Source organism: Haemorhous mexicanus, chromosome 3, assembly GCF_027477595.1.
Source record: "Haemorhous mexicanus isolate bHaeMex1 chromosome 3, bHaeMex1.pri, whole genome shotgun sequence".
Classification (NCBI taxonomy): domain Eukaryota; kingdom Metazoa; phylum Chordata; class Aves; order Passeriformes; family Fringillidae; genus Haemorhous; species Haemorhous mexicanus.
In genome coordinates, this window is record NC_082343.1 from 63,048,226 (window position 1) to 63,071,006 (window position 22,781).

At 41.9% G+C, this 22,781-nt stretch overlaps 1 protein-coding gene across 1 annotated transcript in view; it reads left to right on the forward strand.

Moving 5' to 3' along the window:
• The first annotated feature begins 2,105 nt into the window (after positions 1 to 2,105).
• The window catches only part of ARHGAP18 (Rho GTPase activating protein 18), a 68,611-nt gene continuing 47,935 nt past the window's right edge, over positions 2,106 to 22,781 (forward strand). The window contains exon 1 of the mRNA XM_059842124.1: positions 2,106 to 2,260. Coding sequence (XP_059698107.1) covers positions 2,181 to 2,260 — 80 coding nt within the window. The 5' untranslated portion in view covers positions 2,106 to 2,180. The remainder of the gene's footprint in view (positions 2,261 to 22,781) is intronic.

The window sequence follows — 22,781 nt, forward strand, 5'->3', positions numbered from 1 at the left end:
TCTTGTTTGCATGCTTGAGTGAGAAGTTAGGCTAATTTTTGCCTTTGGGACACAGCATGAGATGCAGAGAGAGTGCAATAGCTTTGCAGTGGGAGTACAGCTAAATCTTTTCACAGTCCTAAGTTTTGCAGTGGTTTCATGTCCTTGCTTTTGTGATTGTGTAGGTACATGCAGACAATTTGTCTCAGTGCTTTTGGTGCGTACTGCTAGTTGAACTGTTGTAACCATAGTACTAAGCTATTGCTGAAGCTGCACTGAAGCAGTGCCTTCTCTTTTACCCATTCCTTTGCAGAAGGAGAACGTCTGTGGAGGTGAGGCAGCCTCTTTCCTATGCATTGCAAATATTAAAAAATTAAAGAATCACATAGTTAAAAATTGACCTGTTCCTTTTTCTAATTTATATGCATAGTGTATTTGTTGCTACTAATGTCTTTTTAATAAATTGGGTTTTAAAAATTTCATGTGAAAATTTTGATTAAAAAATAACAATACAAAAGATATTTTAACCAAAACATCTTGGCTGGCTGCCTACAGATAAAACATCCAAGAAACCACGGAAGAGGCAGGCTTTATCAAAACCCACCCCCTTTTCAATAGTTCATATGATTTTAAAACTAAGGCAGCATGTGACCCTCAGGTGTGTGAGAAATGAAAAGGGAACTCTGTAATGGCTGGCCTGTTTAACGACATCCAAGTTTCCCTGTGCTTGTAAAGCTGGGACTCTTCTCAAAATTTAATGGCAACTTTACACTTTTTAAAGGAATTTGGACTTCCTGTTTGGCACTCTGTAGAAGTCGATCATCGGTGGCAAGGTTCTGTTTTTCTGTGATCCCTCCAAAGTCACCATCTGTAAATATCAAGGACTCTAGAGGACAAACTGATCTTGCTCAAACATGACCAGAGTTCTGCCTGTTTGCTTCTCTGCTGATACTGACTTCATAGTGGCCGTAGGACAAGATTTCCATGCTGCTCCCACATGACAGCTCTGCAGTGCAGATCAGCTGCACAGAAAACTGCATGGTCCATCCACAACCTTGCATGCAGCGTCCCAATTTAGGTACAAGGTTAAAAGACTGAAGGTTCAGAACTCCATACCCACGCACTTCAGAATACCTCACAGAGCCCAGCACCAAGCTTTGCAGATTTTAACTGCAAACAAAGCAGTTGCATGATTTGTTTTAGAAGGAAAAAAGTAAACACAATGCAAATTACACTCATCTCAAGTGAAGTTGACCCATTCACTTATAGAACAAACTGAGAATAATTCAGACAAATCATATGCATATGTGAACGAGGGCACAAATTACAAACATCTATAGCATATGTGCATTTACATGTTGCCATGGGAAAAACCAAACGGGTTTGGGTGTAGTGTTACAGGTCTTGCTTACCAATTCAAAACTAGTACCAAGGCAGTGAGTCGCATTTCATCAGAGCCTGTGCCGAGGCACAGAGGAGCATTTGCCCATCAAAAAGGCTGACCCAATGCTGCGCTCCTCTGGCTGCTGCTGGTTCGATAGAGCGTGACCGTGGAGCTAATGTCGTCTTAAGGCCCAGAAGCTCTGAGGCAACTCAGTCAGCAGTGTCCTTGCTTGACATTATCCCTGGTTGTGATTTTTGTTACGAGAGCTTGTCATTTAAAAAAAATACACTTTGTTTTTGGTGTGTGTATGAAAAGTTAAAGCAATCACCGAATACTCTTGCGATTCGGTGAAATAGATCATGTACAAAGCAAACGCTGAACACATTCTTTATTTTTCTTATCGCCGCGCCGCACACGGCAGCCTCGGGGCGCGGCAGTTCGCCCGTGGCAGCTGACCGGGGGCCGAAAGGGCAGCGACTCTTCTTTAATTGACAGATGTCTCAGCGACATCTTCACACAAACTCCAGCCTGCCCGGAGGACGCTGGTTTCCCACAGCCCGCGGCGTCAGGAAGCGCACAGAGCTGTAAAGCAGGCACGGCACGGCGCGGGCCCGGCTCCCGGCGGCCGCCCGCTCCCGCCGCCCACGCCCGCGGGGCTCCCGGGCCGGGAGGAGGCGCACGGCCCCGCCGGGCCGCAGGAAGCGCTGCCGTCACCCGGCCCTGCCCCGCTGCGCTGCCGGCAGGAGGCTGGGCCGCGCCGGGCCGCAGCCGGGCCGCCCCGCTCCGCCTCGGTGTCTCCAGAAGGGATGCGAGCGCCATGAGCTGGCGGTCCGGCTCCCGCGGCGTGGTCCTCACCGCCTACCACCCCAGCGGCGGGGCCGGCGACGCCGCCGGCGGGTGAGTGGAGGCGCGGGCGGGCGGCAGGCAGGGAGGGAAGGAGGGCGCTGCCCGCGGCAGGTGCGCTCGGCGGGGGCGGCTCCGGCTGCGCGCCGCGGAGGAGGAGAGCAGCCGGCGCAGCGCGAACCTGTTGCGCGGGAGAAGGTGTTTCCTCCGGCCCCGGAGCTAAAGGGTTTGCTCGTTTTTTGCGCTGTCCCGCAGCTTCCAGACGGTTTTTTCTTTGTTTGTTGGTTAGTTGGTTTGGGTTTTTTCTCACTGTAATACGGTCCGCGCGTCGAGGAAACCCCAGGAGTTCTGCTGGTCTGCCGAGAGCCGGCTGTTGTTAAGGCGCTTGTATCCAAGAAAATCCCGTGGCCGCCCGGGTGCGTGGTCGGTGTTAAACCCGAGCTGTTCTGGCCGGTGCGATTTTAGGCTCGGAGCGGGGAGGGATTGTGGCTCGCAGCGGTGAGAGCTGTCCCGTGGCCTCGGGGGCGCTGGACCTCAGTGGTTTTGGGATCAGGGTGTCGATGGGATGCTGTTCGTCGGTTTTCCTACAATCTTCTTGTGGTTTACTACTTTGTATCTTTGTAACTTGCTTCTTTTTTTTTTTTTTTTTTTTTAATGTGTTAAACGGTACGAAGGTTCTGGTTATAATGAGACAAACTTTTTAAAGCATTGTCATTGAAACTGATAACGGGCAAGAAGCCGGTTTCACATACCTGAGGGCTGAGGACCTACTAGGAGGTGCCTCACAGCACATTTGACATAGACAGAAGTCACTGCTGGCTTTTCCATAGCAATGACCAGAGGGACTTCTGTGTAAAGGACTGACTTTTGTCTTTATGGCCCATTCAGTCTTGCCTCTTCCTTGCTGAAATTGTCAACAAAGGTCCCATTGATAAAGACAGGACTTTTAATAATGCTGAGAAGCCAGCTGAAACTGGGAAGGTATTGAAACTGGCATACTATTTCCATGTGCACATAGGAAGAGCGTGTGTTGTCAAAGAGATTATAGTCTGATTAAAAGAAGATAGCAGGCAGTACAGTGGGTCACCCTGGAGAAAAGATAACATGCACTGTGACATATCGCGCCAAGAGTCCACAATAGAAGCAAGGAGTGAACTGAAAAATACCTCCTACCCCATGTTAGAACCACAAAGTTCTCTTTGGTTGAGGTACTTCCTTCTCCATGAGTAATGTTATTTATCAGCCTCGCTTGAAGTCCTGATGTCATCTTAGCTACACCTATAAGGACCCTGCAGACCTGGCCATTTCCAATGGAATACAAAATATGTATATTTTTTTCAAGAAGTCACAGAATCCAAAAACTTCTCTGCAATTGTTTGTGGTGTTTCTTTGCTTCTCATAACCCCTGTCAAACTCCCCATGGACGTGGAGAGATAAGTTAAGAAAATGCTTTCCCTGCTCCTTGGGATAACTTCTGAGTAAAGACCTGTGTATCTGATAGAATTGGTTCCCCTTTTTTCTCCTTGTAGCTGTCTGGATACATGGCTCTAAGCAGCAGACTCTTAGCCCCTAGAGGCCTGAGATACATGAGCACAGTCCCTCTCTATGTCTTAAGAAACTTGTCTCCTGCGCTAATGCCACACCATTAGGAGCAGCAATCCCATGAGATTCCAGTTCCTCTGCAGCTGCTTCTGCAGACAGCCTCCCGGGTAAGCTGGGACATTGCCAAGCAAATAATAGCAATCCTTCACAAATTCTTCTGGTTTGGGATTAAGAGAAGGGGAAGTAAATGGGAAAAGTGGTCTCATTTCTGTAATTATAGCAAACAAATGTGCATGCTTCAGCTGTGCAGAGCAGAGGATTCCCACAGTTAGTTTGCCTGAGTTCCACCACAGCAGTAGAACAGCTTTCCAGGCCATGCACATTTGCCACTTAGCTCGTAAAATTAAAATTCTGAATCCTCTCTGCCTTTCTGCTGTGCCAGTCTAAATTTGAAACTTAGGTCTGTTTCTCCTGTTTTTATTAACCAGGATCTCAACTCCATGGTCCTGTTTGAGCCACTCCCTCCTGCTGTGCATCCCCAGTTTGTTCCCACTTCTGAAGTGGGAGAGATTGGGAGTATTTTCATGGGAACAGAGAGGGAGGGGAGTGGCCACTTTTGATTCTCTTTTTGTCTTTTTAGAAACAAACAAACAAAACTTTCCTGAAATGTTGTAATGTCTTTGTGGATTTCTCTCCCATCCACTCCCCCCAGTTATTCTAACTACATTCCTTCTTTGTCAACATTCCCAAGATGAACAGAGTTGCATGATACTAATAATGCCCAAACCCATATAATTCTGAAATATTTAATGGAAATAAGTTCTTCCATTCAGCTTTTCAGAGTGTGCAGGTGGACCAGTTCTCCAGTCCAGATTTTGTATTTTGTGAAATTGAGCTTATTTTGTCTTAAAAAAAACCAACCAAAACCAAAATTAGAACAACTTTCAATATCTAGGTTAACATCTCGCTTCTAATTTGAAAACTGTAAATTTTAACAAGGATCAGAATATTAGGAAGCGAATGTATTATGGTACCAGCTATAATGAATCAGCCCTTTTGGAAAGATTAATAGAGAAACTAAGTTGAATTTTTTTTTTATAGGCATTTAAAACCGTGCATATTAGAAATTGCTTTATCTTGGGAGGGAAGCATGACACTGGTACCTCCTGGAAAAAGTAATGTGTTGGCTGTGTTCCAAACAAAGTGACATCGTAGGAAAGAAAGAGCAATTCTTCCTACCCATTTTTTTTTTCCTTTGGGCATATGAGAACTCTGCTTCATAAGACTTATCTGATTAGATTGTTGAGCTACTTGTCTGTTCTGGGTGGGTTTTTTGGCCCTTTAAAGGCACAGTGAGTCTGTGAAATACTTTCTTGGAAAGGCTTACCTTACCATTGGTTCAGTAGGCTAGAATCTAGAACAGCCTCAGTGTGATTACTTCTAATCACAATTTAGGATTGTCAATTTAGGAATATTGTTTTAACAATATTAGCAGTGATGGCATAAAATAGGATCGGAAGTGCTGTCTTTGCCATAGAGAAGTTTATTTTGCTGTAATGTAGCACTTTATTTTGCTGTAGAAGTTTATTTTGCTGTAATGTAACATCTGTATGGTGTAGATAATTGGTTGTGGGTGATTTCTGTGGTCCACCTAAATATTTATTATTATTTTTTAAGTTTAAAAACTTTCTTGGAGAAATCAAAAAAGCAGGATGCCATATAGGATATCAAATTCAATTTTAATAACAACTCTCTTTTCCATATTGCTTTAATTCACTAACTTTCAAGGTTTAACCTCTTAGATTCAGTAATGCCCTATTGGCTGTCATGCTACTCGCATTTTGATGTCATCTCCTTGGCTTCATCGTATCCATGCACAAAATTTTAAATAATTTCTGTCTTTCTATGGAAAAATTTGTTATTATACGGGCTGGGGAAACCAAGAACGAATCAGATAGGTTTCAGTCCATAACTGTTTCAGTGACTGATTGTATGTCACCCTTGTACATGAAAAATCCAAACCTGTAAGCATAGGTTTGCAGTGCCATTTAGGTTCCTCTGGAATTTTACTCCGTCTACTTCGGTAGAAAGCGCCTCAGGTCCTGTGTCATATTTGCTAGCCACATGTAGGTGTTTTAGATAACATTCTCCTCATATGGTTGTGTGGGCTTACCCTCAGGAATCAAATGCCATCCAGAGAGTCTTCTACAGAACTATTTCTGTCCTGAAGAGTGAGTGAATGTGTGTGTGTGTGTATGCGAACATATGCATGTAAAAATGTTTTTTGAATGTGATTATAAGGCTGAGACCAAGCCTGGAGTGTTCAGTTCATGAGGAGTAGATTTATAAAAGTGACTGCATGCAGTGTGCATGCAGAAGTAACTGAGCTGCACCAACACACCAGTGCGTGAGGCAAATAAACTTCTGCTGCATGGCATTTTCAAGAGCTGAGCCTAAACTGCAAACCGAGTAATAGATAAACGATTCTGAAGGTGTTGGCCCCTGGAGGTAGAGTTGCTTTCCTCTCCATACCTCTCTCCTATTTGCGATGCTGCTGTTCCGTGTTGTTTCCTGTGCTGCACCAGTTTGTCCTGTGACAGGCTCCCTGTATCTGTTTCCAGTGAGTCACCGTGCTTGCTCACCAGCATGTGCACCTCTTCTCCCGCTTCAGTGCGCTGCATTAACTTACATTGGAGGACCAGTTTCAGTTGGGAAGCTTTGCAAGCCAGTGCCTGTTTAACTTTGTGTATTTCCAAAGAGTTGGTAAATCTTCGTATTGCTGATAATTTAAGAAAGACGCCGGTGTTTCACAGAGCCTAGGACATGGCTGCTCCTCCTCAGAGGCTCTGCAGTTCTATGCCCTCTCCTTTCTTTGCCTTTTAAAAATCTTGCATTTCGTTTGCTGGTACTCAGCTTGCAAAATGAGAGCAGTGAGTTGAGTTTGCCTGCGATGGAGCTAAACCCTGGGTTCTGGAAAAGAGTGTTGTAAGAAAGAGGATTGCTGCCACTTCAGTTATCGTCTCTTGAGTGGCACCTGCTACTCAGGGCCTGCAGCCCTTGAGCTTCACCATCTTGCTTTTTGTTACTGAATCCACCTGATTCTGGGAGATACTGGCTGAAGCTTGGGTCTATATGGCAGCAGAACCAGGCAGCCTCAGCTGGGTTTTGTTGTGGAGAAGTGCCCCTTTTTGTGGGTTACTGTATAAGTCTGCATAAACAAAAGTATTTAATTTTATATATATTTTTGTAAATATGGGCTTTACAGATTTAGTAGTGGTAGCATGCGTTCAACTTTGGGGACAAGCAAGGGACATAAAATATTTGATGTTTTCTACAGACAGCTGTGGTCTAAATCACTCGCTGTTTGATCTCTTAGTAAGAAACTTGAATTACAGATGTCCTTTGAGCATGGAGAAATAACAGACTTCTGCTGTGCATTGCCCACAAGATTCACTTTTTTCAAACATTGACCATAATAGACATTACAGATCAACCATGCAAGTGGAGTTTATTCTTTCCTTACTGGAATAATCTGCCCGATTCTTTGTTCAAATGTTTGCTCAGTTTAATCTGAAATCTTAATAGTTGGTATCTTAAGCCAACAAGAAATCTAGTAGTAAGCGCAAAATCATGCTTTTTTCCAAGGTCATTTTCCATCTCCTTTATTTCAGAGAAAAGTTTTCATTCCTTTCCACTTCTTTTCCTAGCAGTGACTCACTTTTGGAATTGAAAACCAGTGAAATCCAGTATAAAGGAGTAAAGTACTGTGAGGGATACATGTAATGCTGAGTGTACAAGCAGCAAACTCACAAGCTGATTACTCACCACCGCCTTAAGTTGGGGGAGCATTTTGCAATTTCATTTGCAATCTGCTTCTACAGAAGGGATTCCAGGTCCCTGCCCCTGTTGTCACAGCAATTGTTGTTCCTAACCCCTGTAACCTTTTGTGATGCTAGTATATGGATGGCCCAGACAGTACCTTCCATGTGTTGCTTTGCTTCTATAAAAGCAGAAAGAACTATCTGCAGGGCAAAGATCTATCCCACTACAGCTGACTTTACTAAACCATCGTAGTGTTTTTATCTGCTACAGGTTTTGCATGAGCACAGTCTTCATCTGAATGCATTAGAAAAATCTTTCCTGCCTTGGGTTTGCGTTCTAATTTGAACCAAGTTCATTGTCCAGTGCTTACCAACATCTTCAGGTAGAGCTGACAGGCAGCAAGGCACGAAGTTGCTTTCTTTAGAATTGCTTTTGTGTCTTTTGTACTTCATGCGTGTATAAGTATGGACTATATGGCAGACCCTTAATGTATTGATGGTTACTGATGTATTAATCCCAGTAACTTGATCTACTGACCACAAGATGTGGTATCCCAACATTTTCTGCTTCCTTGATTCTGGATTCCTGGTTCATGGGGTTCCCCATCTTCCAGTTTGCACATTATTTCTACTTTGAATTTATCTTGCTCCTGCCTTTGGCTCTTCCTATCTCTTGCCAACCCATTAAAAAGCCCTCCTAGTGCCTATGGTCAGCTTTCCACTCAATTTTATCTTGGTGGGTGGAACAAATGTTTCTCTTGGAGCTTTTGTTTCTTCAGTCTAGAAATCTTTTTTGTGATACTTTTCTTCATCATTTTAGCACCCATCTTTACATTTGCCCTCTTACTTTGCTTCTCTTTCACCCCCCAGCAGGAATTACATGCAGTACTTCAGTGTCAGTCTCGTGAGTGTCACTAATACAGGTAAAATCACTTCCTTGCTGCAGATTACCACTTTAGCCAATTGTTTATAATGCAGTCATGTCATCTTGTTTTTCTAAGAATCTTGGTGAATTCAATTTGCATGTCATTTTTGAGCCCTAGGTCTGCTGAAGCTCTTGCAGTGCAGTCCTCATTGTGCAGACATGGTCACTGTTTCTTGCATTTAGACATCATTCACCAGTTGTCAGGATGATAAAACATTATTTCAACAAGCCCAGTTCTGTAGGTGACTTAGATTGTTTTATGTTGTGGGTGTAGATTTGATTTAATGTCCTTCACTATCAGGGCAAACAATCTATTGAGTTCTATTTTGTGCCAGACAGACCCTTAAATAGATACAAACAAGAGTAACTCTGCTCAATCAATAGAGCGAATATCATAAAAGAGGGAAATCAGGGCCTTTATACAGGCTTTCTTTTTTATTTTAATAACATACAGAGTGTGAGATGTCATGGTTGTCTGACTATTAGGAATGGGAAACTTAAAGGCCTTTTGAATATTTAAAGTATCTGCTTTCTTTTTTTTTGCTTGAGTGTGTGCAGATCTGAATGATACTGAACATAATGCAATATATTACTAGATGTGATGTTATAAACATGTAGACTTTATGTAAAACTGGAATGGAACTGGTTAGCAAAGTGCCAGAGGAGCTCTGTAAATCTGACCCCCAGTGTTCTAAGTGTGGCATAGTGGAGTAGTTAATTGTTCTCTAAGTTCTTTCTCTTTGATAAGCTGAATTGTTAAATTTGTTTTTGAGTAAGACTAATGGCATTTTGAGTCTGCTAACTGTTATTATTGCTAATATTTTACTCTTGCCTTGTAACTGGCACTAGTGAAGCAGGAGCTGAAGGCTGTAAGGCTTTAAAAGGTTACTCCTGCATGTTTGGGTAACATTTGCAGTGCAAGCATCCTTCTCTATTGTGGGTGCTTTTTTTCATTGGAATTACCAATGAAAAAAATTGAATTAAAAATGGAATTACCAAAAGAGCACCTTAGTTTTTTTTGTCTCTGAAACACTCCAGCTGAAGGGAGGCTGTAATTACAGTAAGTGATACAGCAAGGTTCCCGCTGTGAGTGGTGTTGCAGATTTGGCTATGCATGACTCACTGTCATTCCAGACTCCTCAGTAAGTCTGCTCTGCCAGGGGAAGAAAAATACCCTGCTCATAAGCTTTGAGTACTTGCAGTGTGCCAACAGGCTATTTTGTGGGGGCTGCTGGTTTTGCAATGAACCTGCCTCAGCCTTAGAGTTGTGGTTTCAAAATAATAATGTTCATGCAGGGAATTTTAATACTTAGAGTCAAATAAATAGACAAAAAAAAAAAAAAAAAAAAAAGGAAGGGTGTTGGTTTTAGTATTTGGATGTGTAAAAAATAAACAGCCTTGATTAATTCCTTAAGTACAATTTTAGCCATCGTTTTTCGTGAGCAGCGTATGGGATGATCACCTTTGCACTCCCAAAAAAGTTGAAGTTATGAACTTATTCTTTGGTTGCTATTTTGGGCTAGCTGTCTGTTATTACAGCAGAATAAAAGCATGCACAGATATAGTATGTACCTGGTCATATTTTCACATAAGGGTAAGCTGCTCAATATTCTCTCTTGTTCTGTGTCTGTTCTCTGCCCTCCCTGATTGCAATCCTGTTAGACTAGAAATGATTTCTTTGAAAATTTCAGATATTTTATCTTGTCATCTTTCTACAACAGCCTTCTTTCCTAGGGAGGCTTCTAAGGCCAAAAGATGACAATAAATATGTGTTAAAAATGTTTCCTCCATAGGGCCCCCAGTATGCCTGGGGAACTTAAAACCATTTGGGGTGAAGTATTTGTGGTGAAGTATTTGAGTAGGAGCAAATCTGAATGTTTTTAGTATACTTAGAATAGTGGTTGAAGGTACAGCATACAAGAGAAAGTAACAAAGTAAGAATAGCGTTGTCTTCAACAAATAAATAAGTAAATAAATAAATAAACACCTTGTCATGCATACTCAGTGCCTAGCTGCAGCAGAACAGTTAGCACTTTTGCTTGATTTAGCATCAGTACGAATTTCTGTTTATCACTTCTCCAACTCCTTTTTCTTCCAGTCCAGCAGTCCCTAAACCACCCCAACAGCTTTTACTCTGGCTTTGGGAAGTCAGATATTTTCAATTCATATCCCTAATTGAAAAAAAGGAAAATAATTAGGATGAAGTGTGAGAATTGCTTGGTCAATGTTTAGCAATATGTGCTTAGTAAGGTACATTGCTCAATTTTTAATGTTTTTAATCAGTTGATGGTTTTTAGCAGATTTTTCCGTAGTTGTTAGAACAATGTTGGGACTCAAGGGTACAAAGTATCACCTCTGTTTGCCTTTAATGTAATACAACAGCAAGGTCCAGGACTATACTGTATCCAGAGATAACAGGGAGATTTGCTCTGGATTAAGAAAGTGCAAGGTTAAATTTTTAGCTGCACAAATAAAGCAAAAAGTTCTTGTAGGCTTGAAGTGGCCCAAGGATTCATGTAATAATTGTGGTTATAGCTGTAGTGAAGAGTCTGTGATTCCAGGTACAAAGCAAGAGGCTTGGAACAAGAAGCTTTGGCTACTGAACTGAGAGGAAGCTCTGTCACTGCTGTCACACACACACAGCTGTGTCTCAGTGGTCACTCACAGCAGGACACCAGAGCTATGGTTACAACAGGCCAGTGGAAGATGCTTTCTGTCTCAGCAGTTGCTAAGGGGATGAGAGGTCCTACAGAAGTGTGGTATAGCTTCTGAAGCCTCTCAGCCTGCTTGTCCTTGTCCCAGCCAGATAAGGGAATGCTGATAATGGTGTTGCCATTGTGGGAGTGGTCACCAGCATCATTGTAACTCCATCCAGAGGGTTTTAATGTCCTGCTAAACTCATTTGGGTGGCTTGCCTGTGTTATCTTCTCCTGAGAAGCCTGCATTTCAGGTAGACTTGAAGAAGTCTTCATGTTCTGTTGAAAAGAGATGTTTCCTAAGGTTTGTTCTGACCAAGCAGAAGTTTTGATGTGCAGTGATGGTGGGTGCAGGTCATGGTGATAGTAGGCTGAGATAAATGGACACTGAAAAGAGTGGGGAACACAACTGAGAGTTTCTTTCCATCTCTCACACCTTCCTAATATTTTTATTGCCCTGACTGGCATTTCTGAGTTGGCTGAAGTAGGTTGAGCTGGATTAACAAAAAATTCAACTAAAAGCAATATTTTTTGCAAGTGTTGTTTTGAGCAGATTAGTGCCTTTATCTAACTCAGCAAGTTATGCATCATTGATGGTGTTGGCACAAGGGGAGTGAAGGAAACTCCCAGGAAAGGAGGGTTTGACAGAATCCTCTGGCAGTAGCCTACATCTGTGCCTGCTTTATGTGCTTGCTGTGGGGCTATGATTTGACAAGTTAACTCATTTTTTGAGTCCTAGTAGTGGCTATGGCCACATGCTGTGAGAGGCTCATCTGAAATAATTTAGCTCCATTGGTTCAGTTTTGTTGAAACGATATGTGATGGCTTAACTTTGTACTGGCAGGTTTTTAGTCAGTTCAGGCACAACTTGTCCTTTAACAACCCCTCTAAAGGTGGTGCAAGCTTCATCTCCAGCTCATTTAGTCCTGACTCATGCTGTTCAGTGGTTCAGTCATGTGCACAGCCTTTGCCTGCAAAAGGCAGGCTCTGATGTGAGAACAGGTCCTTGGAATCCAGGTGCATTGCACTGCAGGGAGCACCTGCACTCCTCCTGCAGAGCTGCTGGTAACCTGCCTTTCCCTCGTTGTCTGCATGTGTCACGTGCAGCCTGCCTCACCAAAAGAAACAAAAGCCCAACTTGGATTCACACAGACTCTAATGAGGTAAATAAAAATGCAGTTTCTAAATTAGGGTTGGTCCTCCACTGATAAGCTCTTAAAAGCTTGCTGATCTATGCTTTGTTTAAACACACCTTTCTTTGCTCTGAACTTTGCACTAGAGAGATTGCTTTGGTTTCTAAGTGCCCAAGGTAGTGCATGAAAACAGTATTGGGAATGTCTCATTCCCAGTATAATCAGAATAGCTTCCATGCTTTCCTATAGGAAGCACAACCTAACTTTCAACTTCAGTAATATTTTCTGGTTTAAGAGTAAAAAAGACTAAGATATTAAATATCCAGGACATTTTATAAATATAAATCATTGATAAGATTATGTACTAATGAAAGTGTCCAAGCATCTGTCTAGTGCTTGTCTTCCCTTTTCTGAAAAGGATGTTTATGCTGTGATGCTTGTTCTCCCTTGAGGTAAAAACTAAGAAAGGGACTGTATTTGTTTGAAATCCTTACTGTGGATGGTACATACAAAAATTTTGTTTGAAATCCTTACTGTGGATGGTACATACAAGAATAAACTAACACAGAATATTTTTTTTTCTCCTAGTAAGTAGGAGCTGCTTATGAAAGTTTATGGGAAACTATGAGCTTCATGCTGTGAAAGCTGGTATTTGGCACTTTGGACTTGAAATTAGAAAAGAGCTTATGAAGGTGTGTGGTGTTAAAATTCATGTGATTTGTCACAGTGTTTAGGTTTTTTGGTCTTGCTTGAGTTTTTGAAGAGATAATTTCAGAAAGGTTTGTCATCCTGTTCTAGGGAATATAAGGAGAACATTAACTTACATATTTTTGCTCATGTCTGTTGGCAGAACTATTTGATATCAATCTCAGTAAATACAGTATAGCTTGTTAAAATTTCTCTTTATTTCAAATATATGTGTAAACTTAAATTTAATCTCTGGCATTCTGATTAGGCATAAATTGAGTTTTGGTTGTATGATTTTGCAGAAGTTGCTACTGAGATCAAGTTTGTTAGCAGGTGAGTTAGATAGGTTGAAAAAATGCATCTGGAGCCAGACTGTTGGTCAGCACAGGGCTGTGCCAGGAAGGAGTGGAGCATAGGACAGGATGGAACAAGATGAAGTGGGGTGACAAAGCACCCAGCATAAGCAACCTTAAATGACAGTTTTTTCAAACCTTTCAAACTGAGTACTGTAGTCTCAGCTTGTGTGTAAAACTTTGTAGGAGCCTGGAACCAGATTCCCTGGAACCAGATTCTTGTCTATCTTTTAGCAACAGGAGTGTTCCTTCCTTATGAGTGCTGGGTTTCCTCCTGGAAAACATTACTGGGCTGTGCTGAGTGGTGGCACATCTCCACTGCACTGTGCTGACTGTAGCCCAGCATCAGCATCACCCCATCAGACAGCTGTGTAGCTGTATTCATAGGAATTTGAGCCTAGGCTGAGAAACCTTCCCTTCATCCTGCCTTGGTCTTTAGCTTTCTGATTTCATTTTACTCCCCTGTGTGTGGGAGTGTGTGGACACAGGTGCACAGCCTCTGATTCTGGACAAGGTTGGTGCCTTTTGTATCATGCTCTGTTAATGTTAGCCTCCTGAGGTTTTTTGAGCCCCTATTTCTTTCTCACCCTCCAAGTTGTCACATAAATATAAAAATGTATAAAGTATAAAAAATATAAAAAGCATAAAAATGTAATTCAATTTTGATCCAGAGGAGCTTCAGTATTTAATAAGTATTTCTTCAGGTAGATTATCTTGCACAAATCACTAGGTGGAGATACTGTTCTTATTAAATAGAAGAATCAAGGTTACATCTGCTGTCCTGGTTTCAGCAGGGAGAGAGTTAATTTTCCTTTTAGTGGCTGGCACAGCGCTGTGCTTTAGAACCAGTACAAGAATAATGTCAATAAAACACTGATCTTTTAGCTGTTGCTCAGTAGTGCTCACTGTAAGTCAAGGGCTTTTCAGTTTCCTGTGCTCTGCCAGTGAGCAGGTGAGTAAGAAGCTGGGAGAGAACAAGGCCAGCTGACCTGAACTGGACAAAGGAATATTCCATAGCGCAGAGTGTCCTGTTCAGTATATAAACTGGAAGGGGTTGGCCAGGAGGGGCTGATTACTGCTCAGGCATGGGCTGGGCATTGGTCAGTGGGTGGTGATCAACTGTATTGTGCATCACTTGTGTTTTCCATTGTGTTTTTACTCCATTATACCACCACACTGTTGACATGAGAAAGTATTCTCTGTTTCTATTTCAGCTGACATTACCTTATTTTTGAAGGACTCTGGAATTGCTAAACATGTTTCATACTTATCCTTCTTTTTTTTTTTTAATGCATTACTTATTTTTTATTGAAAGATACATTTATGCCAGTATAGTCTTTTCATCCTTATGGAATGATTTTCTGTCCGGTGTTAAGAACTTTTAGTCACTTGCTTGTAGTTTAAGTTATAGCAGGATTCCTCTCAGGACTGATGAAATTGATCTGAGTCAAAATATTAGTATGAAGTTAGATTTTTTTTTTTTACTTAAGGTGGAAAATTGAAACTTTTTGGATAAACATATCCTAAAAGCATAAGATACTTTTGCAAGTAGAATGAATACTTCACCCAGTAACTAGTAAGGGAATTGCAGTATTTTAAAGCTTTGATTTGGATAGTTAACTATTACTTTGGTTGTGTGCCTTGTTGTTAGCTAGCCAGAGATGAACCTTTGTCCCATTTCAAACTGCTGCTCTCACAAGAAACCAGTGCTAGTACTTTAAACAAGGAAATGACTTAAAATAAGTCCCAACATACCTTGTCATCTTCAAGAAAAAGACTTGAATTTAGTGATATGCCCTGTAGCTGACCTCACTAGCTGTGAAGGTGTAGAGCATGAGTTTCCCAGGTCTTTTTCCTGACCCGTTAGTACCATGTATCCATCACCATAGTGGTCTGCCTGGGTCAAACAATAGCTTGGCAGTTTTACCTCAGGAAGTCCACCATCACCAAAAGCTTTTCAAGCTTTGTGAGTCCATGTGTCATCCAGTTTGCTTCCAGCTGGCTGCCATCAGAGAGGAATGTGAGAGTGGGACTACAGGAGTTGACATGGGATGTTCAGCTGTTCCAGGCTGCTAACAGAAGATTGATATCTATTTAGTTTCTTAAGGAGGAAGCTTGTGACCCTAAGAGCAGAGGAGGATATTGCTTTGTGTTTTTCCATTACGGAGGATCCCTCATGCCACAGGTTTTGCTTTCTTAGAGCAGCTGCTTTGCATGTTTGTCACCAACCCGCTGCTGCTGTGCAGGTGGGAGTTCGCCTGCTTATCTGCCGGAGCGAGCTCTTGGTAACACTGTGGAAATTGTTAAAGTTCAGGAGATATGAGGACCACGTCTTGCGTGTTCCTTCACTCAGGTACACCAGGGTCTGCTGGCCTCTGATTTTCTGGCTTGATAGTTTGGAAGAAGGGCAAGGTGCCTGGCATATCCAGTTATGGCAGGCTGGTGGACAGATGTGACCCCGTACACTGTGATTCCCTTAAAGGATGCCTTGCAGTGGGATGCATTAGGATACTTATTACCTCTGGGATTGAATGGGATTAAGGAAAAGCTAATTACAAGGTCCATCCCAAGTCCTTTGTACATTTCTGGGAACTCAAGTCTTTTACTGTGTCAAGATTATTGAGCAATATTTTTTGAGAAGAAGCTTAACTACTCAAAAGATGACTGTGTTACTTTGGATGTCTGCTGGGGGAAAAAATCCTAGCTGTTGGCTGGAGATGCAGTACTGAGGTGATGCTGATGCTGTTTCCATGGATGTAGACCCATCACTGTCTCTGAATAAAGAATTGCTCTCTGCTGTGGCCTCAGAGAGTTAACTTTTGGCCTGGACTGGTGGCATGATTCAGTTGTACGTTTAGTTGGCTCTGCTCAGTGTTACCACGTGAGTCCTGGTAGCAATTTCCCATTTAATCTCCTAGTAAAGAGACACCTTTGCCCTTCCCCTGGGCTGGACTGGATGTACAATAGGCTGGCTGCCTTGCCGCTCGTGCTGACTTGGTGGAGCCTGCCGGTAAGGATAGGGAGATCCCAGGGTCTGGCATATGGTTGGTTGGGGTGTGGGTTTAGACTGCTCAGAGAAGTGTTGGCCTTATGTGAGGTGAGGTGAGGTGAGGTGGCCTGGAGGTGTTGTGCTTGGGGTCACCCCCTGGGTCACTCAGAGGTTGCACAGGAGTGAAGCTTGTGTGGCAAAGGAGGAACTGGAACTAAAGCACTGCTTTGGCACTCTTGATGGAGAGGCAGCTTCATTATGTCATTGTTTAAAACAGAAGTGTACCTACTGGTAGTAAAGGTCATATTTGTTCTGAGAGGGCATTGTACAAATAATTCTGATTTACTTCCCAGTGAAGTGCCATGAGACAACAAAAAAGGGAAAATTTAGTCAGTTGCCTAGAGGGCACAGTCAATGAATATATCCCAAAATTCTTCACTGGACCTTCCTGACCTTCAAAGATGAAGATTAGAGCACTTCTGGTGCAAACACTCGACAAGGGTGACAGAAGCTGTAAAGTACACACACAAGTTTTGCATTTAGAGAATTGAGAATTGAGAAAATATTTTAATTTAGGTATATGGGCGTTTGTCCTTCTTTGAAAGTCTCCTTTTCATCTTTATGTTAAAATGTGTTGTAAATTTCCTGTTACAGAGTTTCTACATCAATTGCTATTGCTCTGTTGACTTTCACTGTAGGTTTTAAACCATTTTCATGCTGACAATGTGTGATTCCATTTCTGTGTCAGTCTGTCAGCACTTCTGTAGTTCTTTACAAATGACTTTGTCCAGGTGCTTTATTTTGGCAAAGGAATTATTCTTTATCCTCTGAGATAGAATTGGCTACTTATATGATCAAATATTTCTTGTATCCACATAAAATTTTAAGGCAGCAAATGTTCATTTTCAGTGCAGACGGTATTAAAAAGGAGTTTACTTTAATACCTCTGCTAGGAAGGGACTTAACTGTGTCACCCTGTCTGAGCTCAGAGGATGTATTTGTCACCCAGCTCTGGCCCAGACTCTAGACGTCTCTAGATGTTCAGTCTCCTCATCACCTCCCTTCACTGTTGCTATGTACTGGTTCCCTAATTTTTAGGGTATATAGGTGCTTACTTCAGTGCTGGAAAGACAGCAGGATGCTGCCCAGGGCTGAGGACTGGACAGAGTGGTCAGGCAGTGCAGCTGGGAAGCAGGGAGTGAAGGACTCATGGGCCACCCTGCAGCTACTGCTCTGGTTTGCCTCACGCCTGGTTCCCTTTGCTGCCTGGAAATGTCTCTGCTCTGTGCACCAAGGTCAGGCCCATTCAGGGTGCCTTCCCTTCCTCCACCCACCCACTGCCTGCCCTTTCCCCCAAATTGCAGGCTTAGGTCACTGTCATAATACACTATTTTCAATTTAATTGAAATGGAGTTCTCATATATGACTTAATATTACAGGCAGCAAATGTTTTTTATTTCCCTGTGTATGTATTATATTGTATAAGAACATATGGTATTCATTTGTAGATGTGTCTCATAATGGGAAGTACAGCTGTCTAGCATGAGGTACTTGGTCCTGTACCTAAAAATCATGGATAGCAATACTCATGAGTGCTTTAACATTGCCCTTGTTTTTCTGTACACAGTGGCAAAAGAAAATATGAATTTGTATTTATAGAAGCATCTGCATATGGATTGTGCCTTACTTCAGGTTTAATGTGCTATATGTGAAGTATTGTATTTCATTTTCCTTGATTATTACTGGGATCTGTAATTGTAGCTACTTAGTATTACAAGCAGGTGCTATTTTTGCCCTCTTTATGCAAAGGAATATGTCTGAAGTTAAAGGTGGGGATAGAACCTCTAGATTCATGGGGAAAGTTAAGAGTACAATGTCATTTTTACTTACATTTTTTGCTGGCAGTTAGCCCTCCACTGAAGTGTTTTGTTTGGGAATGCAGAGTAAGAGTTACAGTTGGTATTAGGGGTGCAATGATGTTGAAAAGCCAGATTCATGGCGTTTCACACAATGGATCAATTTCTTTCAAAATAGTCTGATACTTATTTTAGAACAATCATCATTCAAAATGTTATCAGCTGAAAAACCAATTAGGGCACTACATGTTAACTTAGAAACCAATATATTTCATGTTTTTAAGATGTTAGTAAATAAAGGGATGTTGGTTAGGGAGGAAAACAAATAATTTTCCTGAATAATTTGTATTAAGAGATATCAACTAGATAATTTGCAAATCTAAACACAGGCTTTTTTCTTTTTTTTTTTTTTACTACCTGTGTTTAATATAGAAATACCAGAATTCTTGCAGACACCATCTGCGTCCTCTTGATGAGTATAATTTAAAGTTGATAAGAGCTCTTTTAGTTCTCTTTTTCTTTTTTTGTCATTTTATCAGCAGCACTTTTTCTTTTCAGCTGCAGAGCAAGTAGTGACTGTCATATTTCTCCTTCTGACCAGACTTATACAATCCCTCTTGCTGCCTTAGAATATGACAGCAGTCTGCCCTGACTGTAGTAAGTTTTCATGCACTCTCTACCTAGGTACCCACTTGGAGTAGAGACTGCTTACCCCCAAAAAATCACATTTAAGAGTAAAGACAAAAAAATGGAATGCTGGTAGTGGAAATAAGAAACAAGGTCTACATGTGTGTGAAACTGTGATCAAATAATAAAATACATATGAGATGGGTTTTTTAGGGTTTGTTTTTAATTTTGAATGGTTGTTTCTGTTAAATGATCGATATTTCATTTACATGTTTTGGGGGGTTTTTTCACTGATTTCCAGTGTTTGTTTCATGTCTGATTTCCCTCTGTTGTTTGGTTTCTATTATGTTCTCTTTCCCCCCCTGGCCCTTTCCTGGAACAAAACCAAAGCTCTTTCAAATCCTTTTTGTTGAAGTTTTGGTTTTGTATTCAAGCCCTGGAGCTCATAGCTTGTGGACAGGTAGCAGAGCAGTGAACCCTGTGCTAGGCTACCTTCCACATTTGCACACAAGCACATCTGTATATCCAGACTGGCAGCTCTGCATCTGTATTTGTAATGTGTAGGTGAAGGGACATACCTATGCATACAAGTACTGACAAAGCTTTGCAGGGGCCTTGTTTGAAAAAAGTACACATTTTTATGCCTTTTCGTCTGATGTTCAGAAAACAGATGTAGCAACAGAGGGTGAGAGAGAAGACCTGTGAGCCTGAGCTGCTTCCTGCTTGCTTGGTTGCCTACTGACATTTAAGAACTACCCAAGAAAAATGAGGAGGAAAGGAGTATATTAATGTAATTTTGTTTTGTTTAGTGAGTTCCGTGCTTGCTCATAGGACAAGAAGCCTTTGGAAGTGCTCATTAGCATAGGTAACAGAGCACAGGTTGGCCTGGGTCTGCAGTACTCTTCTGTAGACAGCTCAGCTGTTGCAGCTCTGGAACAGGTACTTCCCAGGAATATTTGCTTAGAAGAAGGAATTTGATAGGGAAGGAGACATTGCAGAGACTCACAGCTTTAGTAGTTAGAAAAGGGAAAAATAAAAAGTTAGGATTGCTGCTGGGTGCACTTTTCAGCCTCTCTTCTTTTGCTGAGGTGCTCTTTGTGCAGTGGGTCTGTGGGGAGGGGGTGTGGAGGAAACAGCTGGATCAGGGCACATCTGCATTGCCCTTTGCTCCTGCTGTGGCACGCCCTGCCTGCCTCCTATTAAAGGAATTTCTCAGAGCAGGTTTGCCTTATGTGTAGAGGCGTGTGCAGCATTGTGTGTTAGCTCCTCTGGCCGTAAGTGAAATCCCAGCCACCACTTTTGAAGCTGTTTTTAAGTGCCACTTTCCGTATGCTGAGCCTGAACTAAACCCAGATGGTCCATTCCTTGCAGCATCCTTGAGGCCTCCCTCTCTCCTATCCCCTTGCTGTTAAGCCTCTCTCTTATTTTTTGCTTCTGAACAGACCTGTATCCCTCAGAATCCGTGAATGCTGGCCCACCTTGCTCATGCTGCTCTCCTCAGCCCTTCCTGCTTCCTCCTCTCCCTCTCTTGTCCAGCTTCTCTGAGACCAGTTTTATCTGCTTTGTCTTACTGGGTCTTTGTTGGTGGTTTGTTTGGGCAATGAAAGAGGTTTCCTTACAAAACATCTTTAGGTTCCTGCATGAATTTCCTTGTTTGGGAATGCTCATAAAAATTCATTTACAATTTATTCTGAATGTAAGGATTATATTGTAATAAATTGCCTGTGAATGCGTGCCAATTCCCTTCAAGCATAAACAAAATTACTGAGTTGTGCTGTAAGCCTTATATTAGCAAGTAACAGGGTTATAGGCCTAACTAAGAGGTCCTTTAAAATGGTAAGAGCTAATGATTTTAGAGAACTAATTGCTTTTAAGGGCACAAAATAACTCCAGTATCATTTCATAGCTCTAACTGTACTTTACTAAATGGTCTTTGCATTTGCCAGGATATCTTAAATTGGACTTTGTTGTCATGCTTATTTTTTCCAGTGTGAAAAGAAAAATAAATTATTTAAATCTTTCCTCTCTGCCTCTAAATAATGGAATTACAAATACTGTATCTGTTTCACTTCCTGGTTTATTCTCTTTGATATTTGTGGAGCCTGAAGTGGTCTCACACAGGCTTTATTCTCTTCTTTGGGATAAGATTAGTTCCAGTGGTTCTCTTGGAAGATTACAGAAAAAAGTGTAGTTTTAAAATGTGCATTATATGCTTGAGTATTTTCCCAGTAAGCAGCATGAGGGTGGTTACAGGGAACATATTTTGCCCACATTTTTGTCATTGATATAAAATGTAGAGAATAAAAAGAATCAAAATTACAAACAAAACCAGCTGTGCCCATATGAAGCCAGGTGATATAGAAAGCATTTGGAAGGAATGAGAAAGGCAGGTCAGTTGACCATGAGGCAGAGCCAAAAACGTGACAAAGGAGATTCATATGAGGCCCTTCTTGTTCTTATTTTCCTAGCTGTAGGCAGTTTTTCTTTTTTTAACTATAGTTTTAAACACAATTATGGTTGAATATAAGGGAAATATAATGAGTTTTTATTGAGTTTGGAAATTGACTTCTGTTTTAATTCAGTGGGACTTTGGACAGGGTGAGCTGTCCCAGCTTTTCCAATGGCGTGTATGACTTGGAAACCAGCTCCTAATGTGGTGCCACTTTTGTGATTTTACCTATTCAGGTCACCCACATTCCATTGTCCCCTTGTTTCCCTCCTAGGTTTTGCTCTCTTGGGAGTAGCTGATTTTCTGAAATGTGTGATTTGGAACAGAAATGGATAAGTATGTGCAAAAAACAGGAATGTGAATCCTAAGCCTCTTAGAGTCTTCATTCAAATGAGAAATAAGAGGGTCAGAATGTCAGGACCTGAGACAATGCAGTTGACTTCATGTTGTCAGTACAGGAGCAAAACCAAAACCAATTTCTCCTCATCCTTCTCAGTTTAGCTAGATTGTGATAATTTCATTGCAGGTCTGATAATACATTGTGTCATAATGTTTTGGGGTTTTAAATAATCTCCAAATCTGAGTCCTTGATCACCTTTTTCTAAAAGAAGCAAGCAGGCTTCTGCATATTATGGTTGTAGAATAAAGATTAAAGCATTCATTGAGTTGAACAGCTTGGATGCTGGAATGCAGCAGTGCCCCCAAAACCAAGGAAACACAGCTAATGCAGTCATCTTGTGGGGAGAGGCTTTATGGCTGTACTTGTCAGTCCTGAATTCTTTCTCGCTTTGTGTAGAGTGGAACAAGGTCATGTTTTTCCTGAAACAACCTGAGATGGCTTAGCAAATAACTCCTTTGGCAATTGTCCAAATGTGTGGCTGTTATAGTTCTAGTGCCTCTTTTCATTCACATCATACATGGGGTGCCAGTGATCTGTAACAGAACCACAAAGTCGCAGGATATGCTCAGTTGGAAGGGTCCCACAAGGATCACTGAGTCCAGCTCCTGGTCCTACACAGAACATCTCCAACAGTCACACCGTGTGCCTGAGAGCGTTGTCCAAATGCTTCTTGAGCTCTGTCAGGTTGGTGCTGTGACCACTTCCCTGGGGAGCCTGTTCCAGTGCCCAACCACCCTCTCCACCCTGGGTGAAAAACCTTTTCCTGATACCCAACCTAAAATCCCCCCTGACACAACTTCAGGCCATTTCCTCAGGTCCTGTCATTGGTCACCCCAAAAAAGAGATCAGTGTCTGCTCTTTCTCTTCCCCTCCCAAGGAAGTTGTAAGTGCAATGAGGTGTCCCTTCAGTCTCCTCCGGGCTGAACAGACCAAGTGACCTCAGCTGCTCCTCATACAGCTTCCCCTCAAGCCCCTTCACCATCTTTGTTGCCCTCCTTTGGATGCTCTCTAATAGCTTACTATCATTCTTATGTTCTGACTGTGAATATATTATGATTGTGACTGAAACTGCACACAATATTCAAGGTGAGTTTATT